Raw genomic sequence first — 26,100 nt, 5'->3', positions numbered from 1 at the left:
AAAACGAAACAAAAGGTGGCAGTGGACACCTGAGGTTGTCCTCTAGCTTCCACAGACACCCACACACCCACGCACCCATTCACACAAGCACACACAAAAATGACTAACAAAACTTATAGTATTCCCTTATTATCTAGATATTGGAAACTACAGGGTACTTGGTTAACCCTCGATAACTGTATTATTTATTTATTTATTTATTTTGGTTTTTCGAGACAGGGTTTCTCTGTGTAGCCTTGGCTGTCCTGGACTCACTTTGTAGACCAGGCTGGCCTCGAACTCACAGCGATCCGCCTGCCTCTGCCTCCCGAGTGCTGGGATTAAAGGCGTGTGCCACCACGCCCGGCTTGATAACTGTATTTTTATTTTCATTTCATATTTTGTTGTTTGTTTGGCAGAGGAAATTTCAAGACAGGGTAAACTCAGGCTGTGTCATGGCTAATGCTCTCCATTTGCATTGAGGTCTATAGTGAAAAAGAGCAACAGGTATGGCAGAAAGAGTTTTTAAAATACTGTAGTTAGCCAAGAGCCGTGGCACACACTTGGAATCCCAGCACTCAGGGAAGCAAAAGCAAGTGGATCTCTGAGTTTGAGGCCAGCCTGGTCTACTGGACAGCCAAGACTACACAAGAGAAACCCTTGTTGGGGGGCCAAAACAAAACAAAACCAACCAACAAACAAAAACCTGTAGTTTGCTGAGGAAAAGCGCTTAATGAAGTTTGAAGTTGCAGCTAAGGAGCACTGAGATACAAACTGTGCGTGTTAAAGAGAAACTCCCTGCTCTAAACTGAAGAGGAAAGATGCCAGAGGGAGGCAGACTTCAGCAAGCCCTCTCAGGAGTGTCAGATACAATGAATCAAGTTTCAAAGCACAGCCTTGCAGAAGAGCATTGCCTGCCCAGTGCACTCTCTTCCCCTAGCTCTTCCCACAAACTCCTGCCCCCCCCCACACCCCTCGCCCTCCCGGCAAGCAAGTGGGTGAGTAACAGGATGAGGATCAGTTGCTAACTATACTGCATCCTTCTAGGCATAGGACTTGGCTCTGGGATTGGCACACAGTCTGCCTTCCCTGGAAGTGGTTACAAGTGTGTCTGCCTCACAGGACTCACAGATGGAAACACTAGCCTACAAACGTCTGCACCCTCTCTGGAGAAAAAAAAAAAAAGCTCCTGGGTTAGAAAATAAACTCCTTGAGAAGGGAGACTTTGCCTTTATCATTTGTTTCCTAGACAACAAAAGTGGGATCTTTCATGCTGTTACTTTTAACAGGAACTCAGAAAATACTTGTGAATTTAAAGAGTAGTTCAGAATGAAGCAAACAGGCACATGACTCATTCAGTAAAAGTATCCTAGAAAGCATTTTTGTCCTTGTCACCAGATCTACCCACTCTTACTCAGTCTCCAATCCTCCTATCATACTGCTGAGTTTAAAGGCTAGACTGGCATCCACAACCACAGATCTGGAAAACCACCACCTTAACCAGGGACAAAGAGTCAAACAAATCATAAGGTAATCTACAACACTGCTCCGTTTTTTGGCCCAATAAAGCTCTCAAGGTCCAAGATTTCAAAGAATAACTAGGGAAAGGCGCAGGGCACAGCAGCACACACTTGAGGCCCCTTCCCTTGAGAGGTACAAGGATCCTAGGTCAAGGCCAGCCTGAGCTTCAGAGCTAGGCACACCACCCACCCTGCCCGCTCCAGAACAAACAAGGGGCACTGTTCAGCTGGTTTGGTTTCTGGGTGTTTTCCCTCCTTCACAAGGATGGTTTAAGGAAATACTTTCACAATGACATGCCTAAAAATTCCATCTAAAACAATATAAGGAAAAATTTCCCTTAGTTATGTTCCATCTTTGCCACAATACCTCCAAAAATAATCTTTTTAATTCAAATTTAATTCAGTTAACAGAATAGCTTCCAGGAAAAACAAACTAGAGAATTTAAGAGGAAAATGTCTTTTGCTTTAACCCCACAAACACGCACAAGCAGCAAACAACTTCTCCTTCTCCTTTTTCTTTTTGTTTTTTGAGACAGGGTTTCTCTGTCCTGGAACTCACTCTGTAGACCAGGCTAGCCTCAAACTCACAGAGACTTAACTGCCTCTGCTGGGACTAACGGTGTGCACCACCACACCAGCTACCATTGCTTTATTTACTAATTTTAGTTTCTTTCTTTCTTTCTTTCTTTCATTCTTCTTTTTAAAGGCAGTTCCTCTGTGTAGCACCAGATGTCCTGGAACTTACACAGTCTGGACTTGAACTCCACCTGCCTTTGCCTCCCAGGTGCCAGGATCAAAGGTGGACAATCACAACTTTATTTTTTAAGGCTGTTCTGAAATTCTCACAGCAGAGTCTGTTTACCAAACACAGGCGCAGACTTAAAAGGCCGAAAAATATTTTTATCTAACATTCCCAAGTTTACCAACTTTTCCGATCATTCTGCCCTGATTTATCACTATACTTAACTATTATGCTTCAACAAGAAATTGAGACTCAAGAAGGAATTATAGAATGTCCTGTTTTTATGTTCTCCCCCCATCCCACGGGGTTTCTCTGTGTAGCCTTGGCTGTCCTGAACTTACTTTGTAGACCAGGCTGGCCTTGAATTCACAGCGATCCACCTGCTTCTGCCTCCCAGCACTGGGATTAAAGGTGCGTGCCACCACACCTGGCTTATTTTTGTGTTCTTTAATAGGAGCATAATGGACAAATTCTATCATTATAATACTCTAAGGTTTTGAAATAGTCCTCAAAATAAGGTGTAAATTGAGCCAGGCATGGTAGCACATGCCTTTAATCACAGCTCTTGGGAGGCAGAGGTAGGATCTCTGTGAGTTCAAGGCCAACGTAATCTACACAGCAAATTCTAAGGTAGCCAAGGCTATATATCTAAGACTTGTAAAAAACAAACAATATGTGTGTACACATGTCAGAAGACAAGTTGAAGGAGGTAGTTCTCTCTTTCCACCATATGGATCCCTGTTGGCATAATGTGCATGCGGACTACGTACAGTTTACCCTTATTAATCCTGCTTTCTCTACCCCACTATCTGCATCAATCTGGACATTGCATTGTGATGTTTATTCTAAGTATCTCCTATTTCACGTTTGTGTAAACATGTTACCATTTGTTCTCTGTGTTGCCAATAAAACAAGCTAGCCAAATGCTGGGCAAAAACAGAGTGGGACATCCTGATCCAGTGAGGGGAGGAGAAAGAGAAAAAGGAGAGGATGGAGCCAAGAGGAGAAGACCGGGAAACATTAGGAGAAATGAGCCAGGCCTAGGAGATGATTTAAAAACAAGTACAAAGTAGGAAATCAGAATGGGAAAAAACTATACTAGCATGGAGGTTTAGGACGGAGTAACTACTGCCCAGCACTGTGCTATAGGCTAATTAAATAGATCCTGGTCTGTGTGGGTATTTGGGCATAAAGCTGGAGTAACTGCTAATTTCACTAAAATAATAATTAAATATTAATAATCCCTCATCAGATCCTAGAGGTTGAACTCAGATCAACAGACTTAGCAGCAACTGCCTTTACTCACTGAGCCACCTCTCCAGTCTTGTGTAATACTGAATTCTTACCACTCAGATCTCTGGTCCTAAGTATTTTCATTTATGAAATGAGAGCCTAATTTAGAAATATACATCCAATTATATTATCCTTTTCCCTTCTTGTTCTTTGCTGATACAGAAAACTTTCAGAATCTACTGTCCAATATATCTTTTTTTTTTTTTTTTGGTTTTTTTTTGTTTTGTTTTTGTTTTTCAAGACAAGGTTTCTCTGTGTTAGCCTTGGCTGTCCTGGACTCGCTTTGTAGACCAGGCTGCCTCGAACTCACAGCGATCCACCTGCCTCTGCCTCCCGAGTGCTGGGATTAAAGGCATGTGCCACCACGCCTGGCCCAATATAGCACTTTCAAAACAGCTTTTTTATGTTGTTATTTTTACTATGTGTATGCATTTGTATGTGAAAATATATGCCATGTGTGTGCAAGTTCCTGAGGAGGCCAAAAGATGTCATCGAAACCTATCGAAGCCTTTGGAGCTGGAGTTACAAGCTCTTGTGAGGCACCTGCTGTGGGTGCTAACTAAACTGGGGTCACCTAGGAAGAACTGGAAGTAATCTTCACCACTGAGCTACCACTCCAGCCAATCAAAAGTGTTTTGTAAAATAAATCCTCATGAAGAAAGAGAATTACTACTCATCAATCAATCACCCCCACCCCCACGGTCGCCCAAACAGGGTTTCTCAGTGTAGCTCTGGCTGTCCTGGAACTCACTCAGGATAGCCTCAAACTCAGAGATCCACCTGCCTCTGCCTCCTGTGTGCTGGGAATAAAGGCAGCCGCCACCACCCAGCTCCACTGATCTCTTTATGTTGGAGTACACTGTCTGAAGGTATGTCTCTGTATATTCAATTGTTACTTCTGTACCTGGGTTGAGAGTTATGACCGTTAACCTGTCACATATTTTTTAAATATTTGTTCCTTCCTCACTTGCCTAAGGCATTCTAGACTGATTGATTTTAATAAGGAGCTGGTGGCCAATGACTGGGCAGGAAGGGGAGGGGGTGGGACGTCCAGACAGAGACTCTGAGAGAAAAAAATCAGAGGCCAGAGATTTGCCAGCAGGAACCAGGGGTGCACAGCAGCAGAGAGGTAAAGAACTAGCCATGTGGCTGGTGGAGGGCTGGAGAGGCCTGGTTAAGTTAGAAGAGCTCGCTGAGGGTCAGCCCATCTAAGCCTTTAAACATTCATAAGCCACCATGTCATTATTTTTACCACTGGCAGGTCCTAAAAAGTCCTGCTATATACTTTAATAGACAAAAGTTTGGGGATTGTTTTGTTTTGTTTTGTTTTCTGTCTTGACTGTCTTGGACTCACTTTGTAGACCAGGCTGGCCTTCAACTCACAGCAATCCACCTGCCTCTGCCTCCCTAGAGCTAGTATTACAGGCATGTGCCACCATGCCTGGCTGACAAAACTTTTTGAAAAATGACATTTCTTACATGTACTTCTAATAGATGAGGTTTCATGTAGTTTAGCTCTGCACAATGATGTAGATAGTATGCTGAGGAGATTTAGGTCAAGGTGACATAAGCTAGAATCATTTCAGAAGACTAACTCTCCATAAAAATTGCCTGTAGGCAGCCTGTAGACCATTTTCTAAATTAGTGACTGATGCTGCCATCCAGCCCAATGTAGGTGGGGCTGCCCTGCGCAGGTGATCCTGGGATTTCAACAAAACAGACTGAGCAAGGCAGTAAGCAGCTGTCCCCTACATGGCTCCTGCCTCCAGGTTCCAGCCATGACTTCCTTCAATGAGGGACTGTGACCATAGCAGAATAAAACTAAAAAGACAAACTACAGAAACTAGGCAAATATTCAAGAGCCTAAACAATACACTCTAGAATAACCAACAAGTTATTAAGGAAACCAGGAAATTTAAAAATCCCTACAATTGAATGAAAATACAAGTACATCTTAATCACAATGCAATGCTTGGGATATAGCTAATAAAATTTCAAGAGGGAAGTTTATTACTATGAGCCCTTACATTGAAAATCCAAAAGAGCTTAAACAATAACCTAATGATGTATTTCTAGGTTTAAATATATATATATTTATATATACACACACACATAATCAAAAAAGAAGCCAAACTTTAAACCAGTATGTAGGAAAAAAAAAAGAAAAGGAAAAAAAAATCGAGGTCATGCTGGGAATTAATGAAATGGAGACTAGAAGAAGACATAGAATCAGGGCTGGAAAGATGGCTCAGCCATTAAGAACACTGGCTGTTCTGCTCTTCCAGAAGACCAGAGCTCACTTCCCAGCACCCACATGACAGCCCGCAACTGACAGAAACTCCACCACAGGATCTAGCACCTTCCCACAAACATGCAGACAGAACATCAATGCACATAAACACAACTCTTTAAAAATGTTAAAGAATACATACAATTGACCAGAGTTGGTCCTTTGACAAATAAACTTTACAATCACCAGCCAATCTACCTGAAAGAAAAAGGCACTAATAAAATTAGGATGATAAAAAGACAAAATGACAAAAAAAACCTGTAAGACCTTAATATAAGACCGGAAGCTCCAAACCAAAGGATTTTAAGTCAGCACACCACAGAGATATGTGTGCATCCTTATTTCTTGCTACAATGTTCAAAATAGCTAAGAAGTATCAGTGTAGATGATCATCACCAGATGAATAAAGAAAATGTGGTAGATATGCAATGTGGAATTCCATCCAGCTAAAAGGAAAAATAAAATTATGACATTCAGAAAACAGACTGACCTGGAGAAAAAGATGTTAAGCAAAATAAGCCAGATTTAGAAAGAAAAACACCTCTGTTTGTTTGTTTTGTGTTTTTGTTTTTCCAGACAGGGTTTCTCTGTGTAGCACTGGCTGTCCAAGACTCAAATTCACAGCGATCTGCCTGCCTCTGCCTCCCAAGTGCTGGGATTAAAGGGGTGCACCACTATATCCAGCATTTTTTTAAAAGATGTATTTATTTATTGCTTACATAATATTCTGTCTGCATGTAGACCAGAAGAGGGCACCAGATCTCATTATAGATGGCTGTGAGCCACCATGTGGTTGCTGGAAATTGAACTCACGACCTCTGGAAGAACAACTAGTGCTCTTAACCTCTAAGCCATCTCTCCAATCCCCTCATTTCTATAACATATGCATACAAATATGTGTATACATGTTGGACATGGCAACATAAAGGGGACTATGAGAAAGGAGAAAGAGCCCTAAAGAGTCAGTGTAAAGGAACAAGAGGATAATAAAGCTGGGCATGGTAATGCACACCTGCTATCCCAGCACTTGAGAAGCAGAGACTACCTGCTGAGTTCAAGGCTAACCTAGTCCACTTGAGACCCTGTCTAAACAGAAGTGGAGAGTGGACTGGAAATGCAGCTTGGCTGGCAGAGTGCTTGTCTATCGTGCATAAATATAGTGCTAGTGGCACACACCTACAATCCCAAGCACTAGGAGGCAGAGACAGAAGCTAAGGCATTCAAGGCCATCCTTAACTACATAGTGAGTTTATGGCCAGAAAAGGCTGAAACCCTGTCTCCAAAATGGGGTGAGGGCTGCTTACTGGGAAATATGCAAATAGGCAAACTATCTGGGGGAGAGGAATGGGGGTGGGCGAGGAGGGAGAATTAAGAACAAAATATGGGGGCCAAGCACAGTGGCGCACACTTTTAATCACCGCACTCAGGAGGCAGAGGCCAGCCTGGTCTACAAAGTGAGTCTAGGACAGCGAGGGCTACACAGAGACCCTGTCTCGAAAACAAACAAACAAAAATTGGTCCCTTTCTATGTGAGTTTAAAGTAATACTTTTTGGGGAGGGGTAATGAAGTTTTTTTAGAACCCTGGCTTCCAGAGAGCTAACACTGTAACTGTGCAGTTTAACTTGCTTATCAAGTGTCTCCTTCTCTCTGATTTTTCTCATCCACCCCTTTTCTTTCTTCACAGTTACATGTTGTTAAAGTTTATAAATAGTGAAGAATACAACAAACATATACTGCTGTTTGATTTCCATAGAAATACAGTTGACTATTGCTTTTCATAATTCTAGGACGATTCTGTATTTGTACAAACATGGCTGCCACGTAAGTGTATTACAGACTAAAGATAATGGTGAACATTTATATTATTTTCAGGTTTTTTTGTTCATTTGTTTTTCTTTTTTCTTTCTTTTTTGTTTTGTTTTTCAAGGCAGGGTTCCTCTGCGTACCCTTGGCTATCCTGGATGGACTCAGTTTGTAGACCAGTCTTGCCTTTAACTCACAGAGATCCAACTTCCTCTGCCTCTCTGACTGCTGGGATTACAGGTGTGCACAACCCGCCCAGCTCTTTTGTTGTTGTTAATTACAAAGAAATGAGTTCAGTAACTTTAATGCAGAAGAGTATTACTGGGCTGGGAGTGCAGCTCAATTGACAAAGTAATGGCCTAGCACTCGTGAAAGCCTGAGTTTGATCCCATCAATGCATGAACCATGAGTGGCAGGACACACCTGTAATTACAGTATCCAAGGGGGGTGGAGAGACGGCTCAGAGGTTAAGAGCTTGCTCTTCCAGAGGTCATGAGTTCAATTCCCAGCAACCACACGGTGGCTCACAACCATCTACAATGGGATCTGATGCCCTCTTCTGGCCTGCAGGTGAACATGCAGGCAGAGCACTGCATACTAAAATAAGTAAGTAAATAAGAAAGAGTATCCAAATACAAGATACAAAGAGAATTCTCAGGAAAGCTCCAGGATAGTAACTATGTCATAGACTAAAAATTCACAGGCCAGTTTATAATATAGGAAGGAAAGGGTAGTGTGGTGTGAATAAGAATGGCCCCCACAGGCTCATATATCAGGAAGTGGCACTATTTGAGAAGGGTTAGAAGGGTTAGAAGGTGTGGCCTTGCAGGAGTGGGTGTGGCCTTGTTGGAGGAAGTGTATCATTAGAGGTGGACTTTGAGGTTTCAAAAGCCCATGTCAGACCCAGTCTCTCTCAGTCAGTTTCTGTCTGTTGCTCTGTCTGCTTCTCTCTATATGATTCTGTGTCTCTGTGTCTGTCTGTCTGTCTCCCCCCTTGCAGATCAGGATGTAGATACTTCTCCAGCACCGTATCTGCCCACTGTGATGCTCCTTGCCATGATGGTAATGAACTAAGGTCTAAAACTGTAACCAAGGCCCCTATTAAATGCTTCCTTTGATAAGAATTGCCTTGGTCATGGGGTCTCTTCACAGCAACAGAACAGTGATAGTGACAAGACAGGTGGAAACCTGGTGTATTTTAAAGTATTAAAAAATTTTCATTTTCAAATTTAAAGAATAAATTCATGTTAAGTAAGTACACAGAACAAAGACAACAAACAAAGCACATTTCATCTCCAGGCTCATAAAAAGTTATCAAGGAAGAAAAGATACTTACAGCACACCTCGAGGTTCTGATACAAACAGTTACATTAATACTAAGTAACCATTACCAAGAGGAGACTTGATACCATATGAGCATATACAGGGAGAGGTAATCCCCCTCAGGAACAGTCATAGGGGAGGGGAATAAAGGGAAAATGGGAGGGAAGGAAGAATGGGAGGATACAAGGGATGGGATAACCATTGAGATGTAACAAGAATAAATTAATAATAAAAAATTAAAAAAAAATACTAAGTAACCACTGGCAAGCCTGCATTTTCTGTAGAATTAGGTCATGATACATAAAACTTTGTGGGGGAATCTTCTTAAAGCATCAATAAATAAGCACTTTAAAAAAACCCCAAGGAGAGGAAATGAGAGTAGATTTGATCAAAACACATTATATGCATGTATGAATATTCAACATTAAAAAAACCCTAAGGGTTGAAAATTATTATTTCTAGGGGCCACAGGAGTGAGAACAAATAGAGGTATGATCTGGTTACAAGTATACTACTATGTGTAATTTTTTATTATTTACAGGTACTCTGATTTAAAAGGTTAATTTTTTTATTTTGCTTTTTATTTTTCCAGACAGGGTTTCTCTGTGCAGCCTTGGCTGTCCTGGAGCTCACGCTGTAGACCAAGTTGGCTTCAAACTCACAGAGATCCACCTGCCTCTGCCTCCCCTGAGTGCTGGGATTACAGGCATGGCTTAACCTCCACGCCTGGCTCAAAAGGTTGATTTTTAAGTGTAGCATTAAAACAAGCATGCTGCCAAGTGGTGGTGGTATATGCCTGTAATCCCAGCACTCAGGAGGCAGAAGCAGGTGGACCTGTATGTTCGAGAACAGCCTGGTCTACAGAGTGAGTTCCAGGACAGCCAGGGCTACACAGAGAAACCCTGTGGGGGGAAGGGGGAACCACAAGCATGCTATTTTTTCTCCAAGTAAAGACAGAAGTCGCTGCCTTTCTCAACTTCCTTCCCTTCTATTGCTGTTATCTGTCATCTTGAACCACACCCATACCCATTTCCCCTCCTTAGTAAATAAAAGAGGAGCTGTTAATGGTTTGAAACTTTCAGACTCTATGTAGTAGGACCCATCGCCTGTCCATTTTCCATAACCATTTCCCTTGACCTGCATGCACTTTTTCCTGTTAATACTTTTACTAAACCAAAAAAACATGATGAATTTTTCTTCATCCTATACACGGATCCAAGCACAATGCTTTGTTCAACTTGCTTCCTTCCACTGACATCAGAAACATTTATAGCAGTTAGTATTCACCGCTAACCCGACAGATCTAAAATCACCTAGGAGACAAGCTGAGCATGTCTATGAGGCAGTGTCTGGAGTGAGTTAACTGGGGTGGGAAAATTACCCTAGTTGTGAGTCAGAGAATTCCATGGATTGGAGTCGTGGACCGAATAAAGGTAGCAGCCAATGACAGTAGCACTCATCTCTGTCTTTCTTTAAAGCAGGCCCTATGTGGCCACTTGCTTCGCACAGGTGCCCTGTCATTTCCCCACCATAATGAACCTCACACTGTAAGGCAGAACACACCCACCTTAGGTTGCTTTTGTCAGGTGTTTTGTCTCAGCAGCCAGTGACTAATACGAGGAAGTGACCTGTGTGTTAAGGTGAGGGTCCCCCTATGACACAACTGACCTTTTAACTGATCTGAAGCAGGAATAGGAAAGAGTTTAGAATCTTGGACTACAACACTTTCGAATGCTGTATGCAGAGATCCCAGTAAGTCATTCTGATGGGAACTTGGCTAAGCAGGGACAATGAAGGCCCGGCTCATGAGGCGCACAGGAGAATAAGGACTCTTAGGATTTGGGCTAGAGTCCATTCAGGTAAAATATGGGTAAGAACCTACATTCTGCCTATGTCCTAAGACTGAGTAGTACTAAATTCAAAAGTAGTGAACTACTGTGTTTGGCAGAGGAAATTTCAAGGCAGGAATAGAATTCAGGTTGTGTCACAGTCACTACTCACTACTCTCATTCAGGGCTATAGTGATAAAGAGCAACAGGTATGACAGAAAGATGAGAAAACATGCAATTTAGCAAGGAAATAGTGTATCTATGAAAGGACAGACAAGGCAGTTTTGAAAGCAGTTGTCTTGCTAAGGAGTTTAGCCCTCATTCAAGAGAAAGTTGATGCTAAACACATGGACTATCAGGAAAGGGGCCCCCTGATGGCAAGACCTCTGGAAGTTTCATCTCATTAAATGCACTTGAGTGCCTAAACTAAGAATGCCACTGAAGAGATGGCTGGCCAGCAATCCCTTTCCTAGAAAGTGTTTGCCCAAAGTCAGCCTGGAAGACAGACAAAGGCTAATGCAATGTGTGTGCTTCGAGCAGAACTCACGGCACTATGCACATGGTTTTGCAGACATTAAAGATTTAAGAGTGTGGGGAATGGAATCTTGTCTCAGAGTCACTAGTGTTAGTAAACAGACAGCAATACAGCCACCCCTAAAGGCCCTGATGAAACAACACCAAAGTCGCTCCAGAAACATGTATTGGAAGCACATTATGCCTGCCAGCAGGATTCAGGTCCCCTAAGTCATGTGTGCACCCTCTGCACGTGTGTGCACTTCTGTGCTTGCACTAGGTCACTTATAAAGGGAATTCCTCCCATCCCCCGTTCTCTTCTTCCCTTGTGTGCCTCCAGAGACTGTCTCTGTATCTCCTTCCCTCCATAAACCTCTTAAGTGGACGTGCTGTGTGGCGTGAGTTCCATTTCACCATACAGCTCCACCTAATATTTTGTGGCCCAGACAGGGAGGCACTTCTGGCAGTGGTACCACCACCACTGGGGCGGGCTATCTCAACTGGATTGCCCCAGGTAAAGAAGACCTGCTGGAATCCTCCCGTTTAATCACGGACCCAGCTGCCCGCTAGTCCTCTAGTTCCTCCTCTCACAGATCCATTTCCTGACCTTCCATACACACACCAGCTGATTGGTGAGTTTTCCCTTACTCAGAACAAGCCCTCTCTGATTCACGGGGAGCTGAGCTAACTCACCTCCAGTCTAGGCTGGTCCTCTTCTCTGACTGCAACTAGGACTTTCCCCACTGGGTGAGATCTCCAACATAGTTCCATCTGGCCTGCAAAAAATCCTAGTGCACTATGTGGCTGTGTCCCCAGGACCACTCATGCACTGAGCTGTGCTCTTTTGGTCGTTGTCCAGTACTGACCAGTCACTGGGATGATCTGTGTACCTGTTTTTTGAGTCAGGTACGCCCTAATGAATTACTGGCTCCACCTCCCCATGGGAAAGGTCCAGTCACCTGCTCCTCCTCGCACGCCTATGAGATGTCTTTTAGAGAACTTCAAACCCTTGCATCCAGCACCTGCCTTAAAGGCGTCTAAGCTTACATGCCTATGTAACCAAACCCGGCCTCTATAGCCCCTAGAAAATGGCCAAAATGGCCAATTTATGGCACGTTAAATCCCAATGCTATATGGGATCTTTTTAACTGCTGCCAAGAATCAGGATGATGGAAGGAGCTATCTTATGTCCTCCAAACTTTCCATCTGCACTTCCTGTTCTCCCACACAACTCCCTCTAACTATAAAGTCTAAACCTCAGACATCTTTGACCCTGCTGACGAGCCCTGGCCTCTCCACTGTCTGCCTAGAGGCTCTCCTCAAACTCCTTCATCCCCTAGTCAACCCATCGGCACCCCTTCTCCGGCCTCCTCTCCTCAAAGCCCTTCTTCCTCCCAAGACAATTCTTCCTCTTCCGCCTCCTCAGCCTCCTCAGCCCCACTCCTACCTCAAGCCACACTAACCCGCCTACCTTGGCACCAACTTTCACTCCACCAACAGCATTCACTACTCCTCCCACTCACTCTGCAGCTACACAGTCTTCCCTTCTACTCAGCCTAAACCTGCTTCAGTTCTTCCTTTGCCGGAAGTCGCCGGGGTAGATGACTTAGTTATGGTGCATGTTCCTTTCTCACTATCTGAACTCTCTCAAATAGAAAATAAACTAGGTTCTTATACCTCCAACCCTACCTCTTTCATTAAACAGCTTCAATGTATCACTCAATCCTATAGCCTTATTTCCATGATAATATGTATACATAGATGATACTTAACAACCTACTACATGAGGATCTCAGGTGAGTTTGGGGAACAGGTGAGAACACACACAGGTGAAGGTCATCAGACTAACACAAGGCACCGGGTCAGAGCTCAGACAGTTCCTGGGCAAGATCCAAACTGTAATTATAATATTCCAGAAGGCATTTAGCGAGAGGCCAATTCACAACCTGCCTACTGGCTGATCTCCACAAGGCTTCCCTTAAGCCAATAAATTTTGAAAAAACCCCAAGAGGTCATTCAACAAAAAAGATGAAACCCCACTCCAATTTCTAGAGCGTCTAACAAAGGCCCTCCTACAATATACTAATTTAGATCCTGAGAATCCAGAGGGCAAATGACTCTTGATGACCTATTTGTTTTCCCAGAGCTATCCAAACAGCAGGGCTAAACTTAGAAGTTTGGAGAGTGGACCCCTAACTTCACAGGCAGAAGTCTTAGCACTGTCTTTTAAGGTGTACCATGGGAGAGATGAAAAGGCCCGCAAACAGAAATACCAAATGCTGGCCCAGGCCATCCAAGCAGCTCAGGCAATTACCCATGCTCCCTTTCCTCCTGCAGCCCAAGGACACAAGGACCACTGGGTCCCTGTTATAAATATGGTCAAAACGGTCATTGGGTCTGGGCCTGCCCCAACCCCCGCAGGCCACGGAAGCCTTGTCCGAGGTGCCTTCAAGAGGGACATTGGGCTGATAGATGACTCCATGTCTCTCATGATGGGGGGGTTGGGGGGGGGGCTCATTCCCAGATCACTCTCCAGCCTATATCCTAGGCCTCACATAGACAACTGAGGTGCCCGGGCTCCCTTGACCTGACCACTGCCATTTCCAATAGGGAGCCACGGGTAATTACGATGGTGCCTGGGCGACTCATCTCCTTCCTTCTGGACACCGGTGCCCCTTACTTGGTCCTGATAGAATATTGGGGACCCACCTCTCCTTCTAGTTCCCCTATTGTTGGGGTAGGAGGACAGCCTTGCCAACCCCACCAAACTCCACCTCTTAGTGTGTTTTCAGGGGCACTCCTTTAACCCATCCTTTTTTAGTAAAGTCAACTTGCTGGGAAGGGACCGTCTAGTTAAACTGGGAGCATTTATCACCTTTGCTCCCCCAATCCGCCTAATCCCAACCTTGTCTGCAGCCTCAGTTTTCCTTCTCTTAGCTAACAGCCTACCTCTAAGAAGCTGTTACCTCTACCAGCCTCTCAAGTGGACCCCCAAGTCTGGGATGGCCAAAACTCCTCTACTGCTAGACACCACCCCCTGTGGTCACCCCAGTATGTCACCCAACCCCAATACTCACTCAGCCTTGAGAGCCTTAGGGAACTTAAGCCTATTATATCTGAACTCCTAAGAAAAAACCTCCTCCACCCGACCTCCTCTCCTTTTAACACTCCAAAATGGAGTGTTACACACCTTTAATCCCAACACTTGGGAGGCAGAAGCAGGTGGACCATTGTGAATTCGAGGCCAGCCTAGTCACAAAGGGAGTGTAGGACAGCCAAGACTACCCAGAGAAACGCTGTCTCAAAAATCAAACAAAAGCAAGCAAAAGAGAGACAGACAGACAGAGATGGGGGGGGGGGGGGAAGCCAAATGGAACTGACGGCCTGGTTCAAGATGTCCGACTACTCAACTCTGCGGTGGTCCCACTCCATCCTGTTACAGCTAATCCTTACCCCCTCCTCTCCACTATTTCCTCTGGCACTTCCCATTTCTCAGTCCTGGACCTCAAGGATGCATTCTTTTCTAGTCCCCTCCATAAAATATGCTAAGACCATAAAATGTCCCCACAATGGAGCATACCCTCAAACTGTGAGCCAAAAAGGGGCACAAACAACCAGAAAAAAACAAAACACAAAAAAAACAAAACAAAAAAAAAAACTTCCTTTCCTAAGATGCTGTGGTATTCTGACACTTTAGTAACAAGAAAAAGACAAACTCAATTCCCTCACTCACTACTTTGATATGATTTGTGGCCCAACGCTGATGGTCAAACTACTGTCAGCCATCATCGACTGGCCTCCATGCCAATTCAAATGCTTGTTCTGCCAACTCTGGCTAATTGCTCTCTTCACAGCATCTACAACTCTGTCACATGCCTCCCTTACATGCAGGCTTTCTTTTTACTTTCTCAATACTAATTTACTTCTCAACCTACGAGTCCTCAGAGTTCCTCTCCGCCTGTTCTAGCTTTAAATTGCTTGTTCTCAAGCTGGCCATGACCTTACCCAACACTTGGGAAGCTGAGGCTGGTGATTCAAGGGCAAACCTGGGCTACATATCGAAACCCGGTCACACGAAACCAAACAAAACCAAAGCACCCGCCATGCTTGCTCTCTCCCAGAGTTCTACTCCTAACATCTCTCCATCATCTCAGACAGTCCAACACTTTCCTTTCAGGTGCTGCCCATATGCAAATACCTAACAGGAAGTGTTTCGTGGGTGCATTCTGAAGCGAAATAAGTGGGTCCCACTTTCTTACTCATTTTCAAATGTCATCCATAAGTTCTAAAAGTGTTATCAGTCACAATATAGAAAATCACATGGATTTCCTGAGGATACAAGCTTATGTCTAAGAGTTGAGTTGAACTTGTTTCTCTGCCCCAAATCTGTTTCCCCACTATGCAGAACCTGTAGAACTAATCTAACTACCACCTCAACACCTTTTCTCAATCCCTACACCCAACGCATTAGTACAGCAAAAGGCTGACTTGCCCACATCTTAATTCATGTGTTCAATGTCTGTAAATTCCTACCTCCAGATTCTTCCATCTTACTTCATTCATCCTAAACCTACAATATAACCCATGCCTTACTCTAAGAACATAAATAAAACGATGTAGAAATACCTAACACTGAGATAGGCCTATCGGTTTACAAGGATTTTTTTTTTTTTTGAGATAATGTCTCTATATGTAGCCTTGGAACTCCTTACATAGTCCAGGCTGACCAGACCTCACAGAGAACTTCCTTCCTCTGTCTACTAACTACTGGGAGTAAAGCCATGAGCCACCACACCCAGATTACAAGGATTGCATCCTCGTGACAGTCCTCTACAGGACCAAAGTATTCCTTTTTACAGGTCATGAACCTGCCTAAGTTAAACACCTAGTCAGTAAGTGTCTTTGGTTTTTTCGGTTTGGTTTGGTTTGGTTTTTTTTTTTTTTTTTTTTTTTTTTCCGAGACAGGGTTTCTCTGTGTTATCTTGGGCATCCTGGACTCATTTTGTAAACCAGGCTGGCCTTGAACTCTGCCTCCCAGAGTACTGGGATTACAGACGTGCTTTTAACATTTCCCTAATGGCTAATGACATGGAACATCTTTCCCACTTGTTTAATGACTGCTTGTAGTTTTTGAAAAAACTCTACTCAGATTATTTACTCATTTTTGTTGCTGTTGTTGGATGTTTGTTTGTTTTATAGACAGAGTTTCAGCGTGTAGCTCTAGCTAGCCTGGAACTCAGAGATCTGTCGTTTTGCATCTCCTGGAAATGCTGGGATTAAAGGTGTGCGCCACCACGCCCAGCCTAGTCAGTAAATGTCAATGGCAAGTTCTGAACCATGGAAGCCTGGCTCCAAAACAAGTATTAGCTGTGGACAATATTCTGATCGATTTTAGTTCACACTGAAATAATTCACATTATTCTACACAGGGCCATTCTGAAGTATGGCCTTTTACTATTTTCATACTGCAATACTCCCCTAGATTGTGTAATTTTAAGTGACATACAACTGAACATGGCATGCACTATCACTTCTCTAAGACAAGTTTGGCTCTTTGTTTTCCAACCAAAGTCAGAAGCCACATTCTCTGAGAGACTCATGCCTGCAGAATTATTCTTCTTTAAAAATATTTATCCAGCTGGGTGTGGTGGCACACGCCTTTAATCTCAGCGCTTGGGAGGCAGAGGCAGGCGGATCGCTGTGAGTTCAAGGCCAGCCTGGTCTACAAAGCGAGTCCAGGACAGCCAAGGCTACACAGAGAAACCCTGTCTCGGAAAAAATAAATACTGGGGCTGGAGAGATGGCTCAGAGGTTAAGAGCACTGGTGTCTCTTCCAATGGTCCTGAGTTCAATTCTCAGCAACTACATGGTGGCTCACAAGCATCTATAATGAGATCTGGTGCCCTCTCCTGGCCTGTGGGCATACATGTAGGAAAAACACTGTATACATAATAAATAAATCTTTTAAAAATAAATAAATAAATAAATAAAAATATTTATCTATTTATTATGTATTCATTCAGTGCTCTGCTTGCACACCTGCACACCAAAAGAGGGCATCCGATCACATTACAGATGGTTGTGAGCCACCATGTGGTGCTGGGAATTGAACTCAAGACCTTTGGAAGAGCAGACAGTGCTCTTAACCTCTGAGCCATCTCTCCAGCCCCGAATTATTCACTGTTTTTGTTTTTTTCTTTGTTTTTCTTTTTTTCTTTTTTAAGATTTATTGTGTCTGGGTCTTGGAATATACCCAGAAAATGCTCCAGCACACAACAGGGATATATGCTCAACCATGTTCATAGCTGCTTTATTGATAATAGCCAGAACATAGAAACAGCCTAAGTATCTCTTAGTAGAAGAATGGATAAAGAAACTGTGGTACATTTACACTATGGAATACTACTCAGCTATTAAAAACAAGGAATTACCAAAAATTGTGGACAAATGGATTGAACTAAAAATTATCATAACGAGTGAGTTCACCCTGAAGCAAAAAGAGTCAAATGGTATATACTCATATCTGGACGCTAGCCCAAGGGGCATGTCCCATTAAAGTCTTCACTTACCAGGAAAGCGGGTCAGAGGGGTGGACATCCTATTGGGACTCTAGGTGAGAGAAGCATGGAAGAATGGGGAAATAAATAGAAGGATCCAGAGGGTCCTAGAAACCTACAAGATGAACATTATGATGCACGGATCTGGGTCCAGGGGTCCTGCTCAAACTATAGCACCAGCCAAGGACAATATAGGCAGTAAACTTTGAACCCCTACCCAGATCTAGCCGATGGACAAGACATTCTCCACCATTGAGTGGAGAATGGGGTCTGACTTTCATGTGTGCTCTGGTGCCCCATTTTTGACAACATCACCTTGATGGGGAGGCCTGGTGGCACTCAGAGGAAGGATAGCAGGTTACCAAGAAGAGACCTGATACCTTATGAACATATACAGAGGGAGGTGGTCCCCCTCAGTCACAGACATAGGGGAGGGAAGTAAGGGGAAAGTGGGAGGGAGGAATGGGAGGATACAAGGGATGGGCTAACAATTTAGATGTAATATGAATAAATTAATAAAAAAAGATTTATTATGTCTAACAATGTTGTGTCTGCATGTACAACTACACACCAATAGAGGCACCAGATCTCATTACAGATGGTTGTAAGCAGCCATATGGTTACTGGGAATTGAACTCAGGAAGAATTGAACTCTGGAAGAGCAGCCAGTGCTCTTAACCTCTGAGCCATCTCTCCAGCCCCCCTTTTTTTGTTGTTTTTCAAGACAGGGTTTCTCTGTGTAGCCTTGGCTGTCCTGTACTCCCTTTGTAGACCAGGCTGGCCTCGATCCACCTGCCTCTGCCTCCTGAGTGCTAGGATTAAAGGCATGCGCCACCACAGTCCAGCGAATTGTTCACTTTTTTTTTTAAAGATTTATTTATTTATTACATACACAGTATTCTGCCTGCATGTGTGCCTGCAGGCCAAAAGAGGGCATCAGTTCACATTACAGATGGTTGTGAGCCACGTGGTTGCTGGGAATTGAACTCAGGACCTCTGGAAGAGCAGACGGTGCTCTTAACCACTGTGCCATCTCTCCAGCCCCAAGTTATTCACTCTTAACAAGAGCAGTAACAGGGGCAAGCAGGAGGCAGGGGCAGGTGGGTCTCTGTGAGTCTGAGGCCAGCTTGGTCTACAAAGCGAGTCCAGGACAGTCAAGGCTACAGAGAAACCCTGTCTCACAAGCCAAAAGGAATATTTTGTTTTGTTTTGTTTTTTGAAGACAGGGTTTCTGTGTAGCCTTAGCTGTTCTAGACTCGATTTGTAGACCAGGCTAGCCTCAAACTGCCTGCCTCTTCCTCCCAAGTGCTGGGATTAAAGGCATGCACCACCACACCTAGCTCAAAAGGAGTCTTTTGAAGGTGTGAAAACAGCAACTGTCTTCCAAATGTTGAATTTTCAGAGTTCTACTTCAGAAGGTACTAGAAAACAGACATCACACTTGCCCTACTTTCTGAGCCTGCCTACAACTTCAAAGAAGTCCATCTATTGGGGCTAGCAGAAGGCTCCATTCAGCTCCAGGCACCCACACCAGGCTGCTCGTGGCCACGCGTAGCTCCTGCTCCAGGGATCCAACATCCTCTTTTGGCCTCCACAGGCATATAATCTCCCTGTGTGCTATGCATAATCTAACATGTATGTTTGTAAGGAAGTGCATCTTTTGTTGATGTTCTTAGCACTCTCCCACCTAATAGTTAAAATTTACACACTAGAAGACATGCAATGTTCAAGAACACATCTTGCTATCAACAGATCAGCCACACCACAAAAGTCACAAAAATACTAAATTGATGCTTGGTTTTTTGTTTGTTTGTTTTTGTCCTGTGTTCTTGAAGGTTCTGCAACTAGTCTTTAAATACAGAGTATAGTAACATCACTAGTAGAGACTTTACGGTCTAAAATTAGACCTGGAAACTGATTTTTAAAAAAACAAACAAACAAACAAAAAACAAACAACAACAACAAAAACAAGCACCCTGGGGGTGTTTTCAAGTTATCAGCCAATCTCTGTTCACCAAATGGAAATTTAACAACCCAATTCTGATTCTAACTACCCTGAGTTTGCACAGACGGGGTCCCACAGTTTCTTTTCCTATCACTGTAGCAAAAAAAATACCTGACAGAACAAAATAAGGGAAGTTAAAGTTGTTTTAGCTCCCAGTGTCAGAGGTATTAATCCATTGTGGCAAGGAGGACAAGACAGAGCACCCAATTCCATATCATGGCAGCCAGCAAGCAGAGAAAATGGAATACAGGAAGGGGTCAGAGTAAGACATACACAAAGATACAGCTCAAGGCAACCTCTTCCTCCAGCCAGATCGCTCTTACAGAACAGCACCACAGCTAGGAGCATGTCACACTCACACAACAAGGGCCTGGCTTCAGAAGATGCCTCCACCTCCAGATGCTAGCTGCGAGTCCCGGCCACCCAAACTTCTCATCAACCGGCTGCAGACCACAGGTTCCCACAAACACTTCTAAGGTTTGCAAATATTCTAGAGTGGTTAGCAGAACTAAAAAAAATAATAATAATTTACTTACACATATTAACAACTTATAATAAAGGACACAAATAGACACAGCCAGATGACAGAGACTCATAGGACAAGATATGCAGGTGGCTATAGCTATTAATAATGTACCGTTGATACTAAATAACACAGGTCTGAACTGCTCAGGTCCACTTAAGTAAAGATTTTGGTGGAGACTCTGCAACAGTTTGAAAAGCTCACAGAACCACTGCATGGCCTAAAAATACCACAATAGTTAAAATGTTGGTTTTTATCACAGATGCCTAAAATATGTGTATCCTCTATTTTACTGTTGTCTACAAGTGATAGTCTGTTTTATCACTGTTATAAAATATACACAAATCTATTATAGAAAGTGAACAGTTGTCAGGCCCTGCCCATGCAAACAGACATGGCTCTAGTCTCGAGAGCAGTATAGATAACAGTGAGTGTGCAGGGCTAAACCATAACCACATACACTCAGCCGTGCCATTACTGCACTCCCACCTTCTGTTGCTATGGCAGTGAACTGAAGTTTTTGGAACACAGAGTGATGTGGTCACCTCCACTTTGGTGAGTCCTTCATCTCTCTGGTACACTGCCTGTGACAGTAAAAAGCTATCTACGTTCTTATATATAAAATATGTAACAAGCCAGGTGTGGCGGTGCATGCCTTTAATACCAGCACTCGGGAGGCAGAGGCAGGCAGATTGCTGTGAGTTTGAGGCCAGCCTGGTCTACAAAGCAAGCCTAGGACAGCCAAGGCTACACAGAAACCCTGTCTCAAAAAAACAAAACAAACAAAAAGTAATAAACTGTAAATTAACTTGAATGTTTTTATTTCTAGTAAGCCTTCCAATACTGCAGGCTGTTTTTAGTAGTTAAGTTTAGGAAAAGTGAGTGGTCACACACCTTTAATCCCAGCACTCAAGAGGCAGAGGCAAGCAGATCTCTTTGAGTTTAAGGCCAGCCTGGTCTAGAAAGCGAATCTAGGACAGCCAAGGCTACACAGAGAAACCATGTCTCAAAAAGCCAAAACAAACAACAAACTGAGTATGAAATGGTAGATATATCAAGCCGAATGTGATCATTTTACGATGCAGTTATGTTAAAAAACAAACGGTATCTAATGAGGATAAACAAGTATTAGTCAAAAGAGGGCTGGAGAGATGGCTCAATGATTAAGAGCACTGACTGTTCTTCCTGAGGACCCAGGTTCAATGTCTCTAACTCCTGCTCCAGGGATAGGAGACCCTCACACTGACATACATGCAGTCAAAACACCAATGTTTATAAAATAAAATTATTTTTAAAAATTAAAGAACGTCAGGCTTGGTGGCGCACGCCTTTAATCCCAGCACTCAGGAGGCAGAGGGAAGTGGATCACTATGAATTCGAGGCCAGCCAGGTCTACAAAGCAAGTTCAGGACAGCCAAGGCTACACAGAGAGACCCTGTAAAGAATCCCATACAAGCATGGACTCTATCACCAACTGAGACTCTTCACTTCTCCATATCCCGTGACTCGTGCGTGAGTACACACAGGCATTAAACTCAGTGTCTACTCAAAGCTTATTCTAACTGTTCTTATGCTGCCTCTTCACTTTTAATCTAAATAAGATAAAATCAAGTATTTAAAAAAAAGGGGAGGGGAGAGGAAAGCACACCAAAAAGCTTCACAATTAACCCTATTGCCTAGTTATTTTCTGAAAGTGCACCTTACCCAGACAAGCCACTTTGCTGTGAACACAGCAGGTACTCAAGTCGGGCATTTAACAGCTGCCACTGAGGAGTGTGTGGTGACTCTGTCACAGTCGAGAGGAAGGCATTCTGCAGCAGAGAGAATGGTCTCAAGCCCAGAGAAACAATCAGCCAGCTAGCAATCCCAAAACCTCCAACTTCGGGACTCTACAACTGTAATGCTGGGGCTCTGGCCCAGGTGGGTCACTGTGCACCCACGAAGACACCTAGAAGCTGGCAGCTGAAGATGAAGGCAGGCACTGGGGGCCTGTGAGGGTTACTCAACTGTATAAAGAAAGAAGTACCTGTCTCTACAGGAAGAACTTTTACATTTCACCAAGCCTGCAAACTACTGATAATCTCCCTTTAACCAAAAAGGGGGTCTGGTAACTACAATATCTCTTTCTAGATTTGGTCCTATAACACTGAATGATTTAATCATAGTGGTCTGTGCTAGAAAAATCTGAAAGAGAAAGCATTTCCATCTGTATGGATGTAACTAGAGTGAAACAAGAATATATTCCAAAAAGAAGCCATCAGACACTTACACTCTAGTAACAACCAGCATCCCTTACATGTAGCTAAAGAGTAACGACTGCCTCCTTCACATCTGACTATTTATCCTATCCAAGCTCTCCTCACAGTGTGCTGAGATCTGTGATCAGGCTGAGGGGCCCTGGCTCCTGCCTACTGTCCACTTGGGCAGCTCATCTTCCATACACCACATGCACTGTCCTGGCTCCACAAAGCCAAAGGAAGTGCAGAAATCCTGTTCAGCAGATACAACCACTACATACATGTAATTTCGGTGTAAAATCTACTTCCCAGATGGTCTTATATATTAGAAAACTTTGCTTGATATAATTTGAAGATATGTTCTTAGTGGAGTGCAAGCAGAGCCAGATTTCACCTGTCACCACTTGTCCTTAACCTGTGTAAAGGCCAATGTGAAATTAAAACAAGGCCTTGCATGAAAACCACTTGTCCATAATTGCAAACAAGGGAATCCTCTTAACAATGTTTTTTGGCTGAGCATGGTGGCACACTCCTTTAATCCCAGACTTGGGAGGCAGAGGCAGGTGGATGTCTGAGTTCGAGGGCAGCCTGGTCTACAAAGCAGAGTTCAGGTCATTCAGGACTATACAGAGAAACCCTGTCTCAAAAAAAAAAAAAAGTTTTTTGGTGCAGGCCTTTAATCCTAGCACTCAGGAGGCAGAGGCAGTAGGATCACTGTGAGTTCGAGGCCAGAGTGGTCTACAAGGCAAGTCCAAGACAACCAGGGCTACACAGAGAAACCCTGTCTCGAAAAACCAATAAGTATTTTGTAGCCAGATAAAGTAGTCCATGCTTTTGATTGCAGCACTGGGGAGGCAGAGGCAGCTGGTGAGGCCAGCTGATCTACAAAGTGAGTTCCAGACCAGGAGACCCTGTTTCAAAAAACATCCTAAAGCATTTTGTAGTCCCAAAAGATTTGACACTGTTCTCTGGTTTTAATGAGAAAACACTAGCAATCTTTTTTCTGGGCAATCCTCCTTAAAGCGGCATTGTCTAAAACCCTTCCCAGGGGTGAGGAGACGGCTCTCAGGACCCACACGATGGAAGGAGAGACCCAACTCCTCCAGAGAGTGTTCCGACATCCATTTGCAGGCCATGGACACGCACACAATGGAGATATGAAATGTAGTAACTTGTAAACCTTTCATAAAACAAACGTAAGAAGGGTTCACATTACTCTGCATTTACTAAATCACATCATCGTACTGACTTGGCTAGGAAACAGCAGGACTAAGTTTCCTGAAAACCTCAATTATTCTGCTTGTCAGGTTTTAGCTAAAATTCTCCAGATAGGAAAACAAAACAAAGGTATGTATTGGCACTATTAATTCATAACTGAAGACTACTCATTCTTTTTTTCACAACACCGATGGCAGCAGCCATATAAGAAATGCTATCCTTCTCCACTTCCTACAATTTCAAATTCTCCTTTAAATAACTTTCTGAATTGATTCCCTGGGAACCCAACATCTCCGTTCAGGATCTTCCCAAAGAAAACGGTCAGGTACACACAAGAGGAAGAGGGGCCAGGCGTGATGGTCATGCCTTTGATTCCAGCACTAGGGAGGCAGAGACAGGCAGACCAACCAAGGCCAGCCTGGTCTACACAGAGAGTTTCAAGCCAGCCAAGGCTAGTGAGACCCTTGTTTCCGGGAGGAAAAATAAAAAGCAAACAAACGACAAAGTCAGAGAGAAATAAAACCGGTATCTCAGCCCCTCAGGCTAGCTATCTACCATTTACGTATATGGGTGAACGCATGTGTGCATGGGTATATACTTATGCACACACCCCAAAGCAATCTTGCTTAACTTCTCCCTCCTTGCTATTCATTAAGTCTTACGAAATGCAAAAAAACCGCTCCCAGCCTCACAACTCTTCAATGATCCAAATCCGCCTTGGCTGATGCATTCCGTCCTCTAGATCAGAAACTGTTTTTGTGGAACAGAAACAACTGAGCAGCCCATATGTGCTATTTGCAAGCATTAACTGCGTCACTAAAACAAAAGTGACAGACTAGCCCTAGCCTCACCCTCGAGCGAGCATGAGCAGTAGCGACGCAAGGCCAGACCCCCCGGGTTTATGATTTCCACAATTGGGCCCAGGCCCAAGGTTAGCGGCTGCACCTCTACCGCGAGGACCGGCGCGGGCACGACAACGGGGTGGCGGATCGCACGCCCCGCCCTCCTCGCCCCGCAGGAGCGCCGCAGTCCCCACTCGGCGACACGGGACCCCTGCCCTCCACCTACCTGCTTTGCACACCGGGGCGCTGGGGCTCCTCTTCTCCGCCGAGGGCCGGCCCTGCTCTGGGGACCTCCTCCGGTGGCGGACGCGGGCGGGGGGTGGGGCGGCACTCACCTCGCCCGGCCACAGGTGGGTGGGCGACGAGCTGGGGGACGACACGGTGCCCAGCAGGGGCGGCGGCGGCTGCGGTCGCGGAGGACTGCTTCGGGCCGCAGGCGTCGTGCCGCGCGTGGGGCTGGTACCGCGGGTGGACGTCACGGACGCGCCCGTCTGCGTGGCCACCGTGGGGCTGGTGCGCGCCGCCACGCTCCCGCCGCCGCGCGTGGGGCTGGTGCTGCGCGAGGCGGTGCGCGGGACGCCGCCGCCGCCGCCACCGCCACCCGAGGGGCCTGAGGCGCCTCCGCAGCCGCCGTTGTTGCCGCCGCCGCCGCCGCCGCCGCTGCCCCGCGTGGGGCTGCCATGTTGCTGCTGCTGCTTCAGCTGGAACGGCACGGTCGCCCTCATGGGCTGCAGGCGGCTCCCGGGGCCCCCGGCCGGGCAGACCGCGCCACCCGCGAGGGCGCCGGCGGGCGTGGGAGACCCATTGCGCCTCACCCGCTGGGACATGGTTCCCCCCGCCCCAAAGACGGCGGCGCGCGGGCGCCCGGGGGCTGCCGGGCGGCGGGAACCGGGTGCTCGGGGCCCGAGGGAAGGCCGGGGCCGGCGGGTGACGGAGCCTGACTTCGGGGACCGGGGGGCACGCGCGGGCAGCGGCGGGCAGGCAGCGACGAGGTGGTGCAGCAGCCGCCGCCGCCGCGCCTCATCAACAATAGTGTCGCCTGCGTTGTCCCCGCCCCCCGCCGCCGCTCATTGGTGCAGCGTCAGCGCGCTCGAGCCGCTCGGCCTCGCCGATTGGCTGCGTGCAGCTCGGCTCCCGAGGCTGCGTCTGCTCTTTAAAGAGAAAGAGGCCCGCCCCCGAGGGGTCTGGCGGGGGAGGAAGCCGGCCGTGGCGGGAGGGGCAGCTCGGGAAGGGTAGGGACGCTTGTGCGGGGGTTGCGTGGGTGCGTGCGTGTGCGCGCGCGTGTGTGTGTATACACGTGCGTGTACGCGTAGGCGCGTGCCCGGACACGCGCGTTCCCTATGTCCCGCTGGAGGGAATCACTTGACACTCAAGGCTGGAATATGTCCAGGGGGACGGACTGTGCGGGACCACGGTGTCCCTGGG

The 26,100-nt window shown here is 45.3% G+C and overlaps 1 protein-coding gene across 2 annotated transcripts in view; it reads right to left on the bottom strand.

Annotated features, from left to right (window-relative positions):
• Window positions 1-25,656, bottom strand: part of FAM117B (family with sequence similarity 117 member B) — a 74,925-nt gene extending 49,269 nt beyond the window's left edge. Inside the window, exon 1 of one of the 2 annotated variants that reach the window (XM_084778680.1) lies at window positions 24,902-25,656. In XM_084778680.1, coding sequence (XP_084634806.1) covers window positions 24,902-25,502 — 601 coding nt within the window. In that variant the 5' untranslated portion in view covers window positions 25,503-25,656. The remainder of the gene's footprint in view (window positions 1-24,901) is intronic. The other variant, XM_084778681.1, reaches the window with a different exon arrangement.
• Window positions 25,657-26,100: the final 444 nt, after the last annotated feature.

Source organism: Acomys minous (genome assembly GCF_964271855.1).
Source record: "Acomys minous genome assembly, chromosome: 4".
Lineage (NCBI taxonomy): Eukaryota > Metazoa > Chordata > Mammalia > Rodentia > Muridae > Acomys > Acomys minous.
This window is presented reverse-complemented; position numbering and strand designations above follow the sequence as displayed.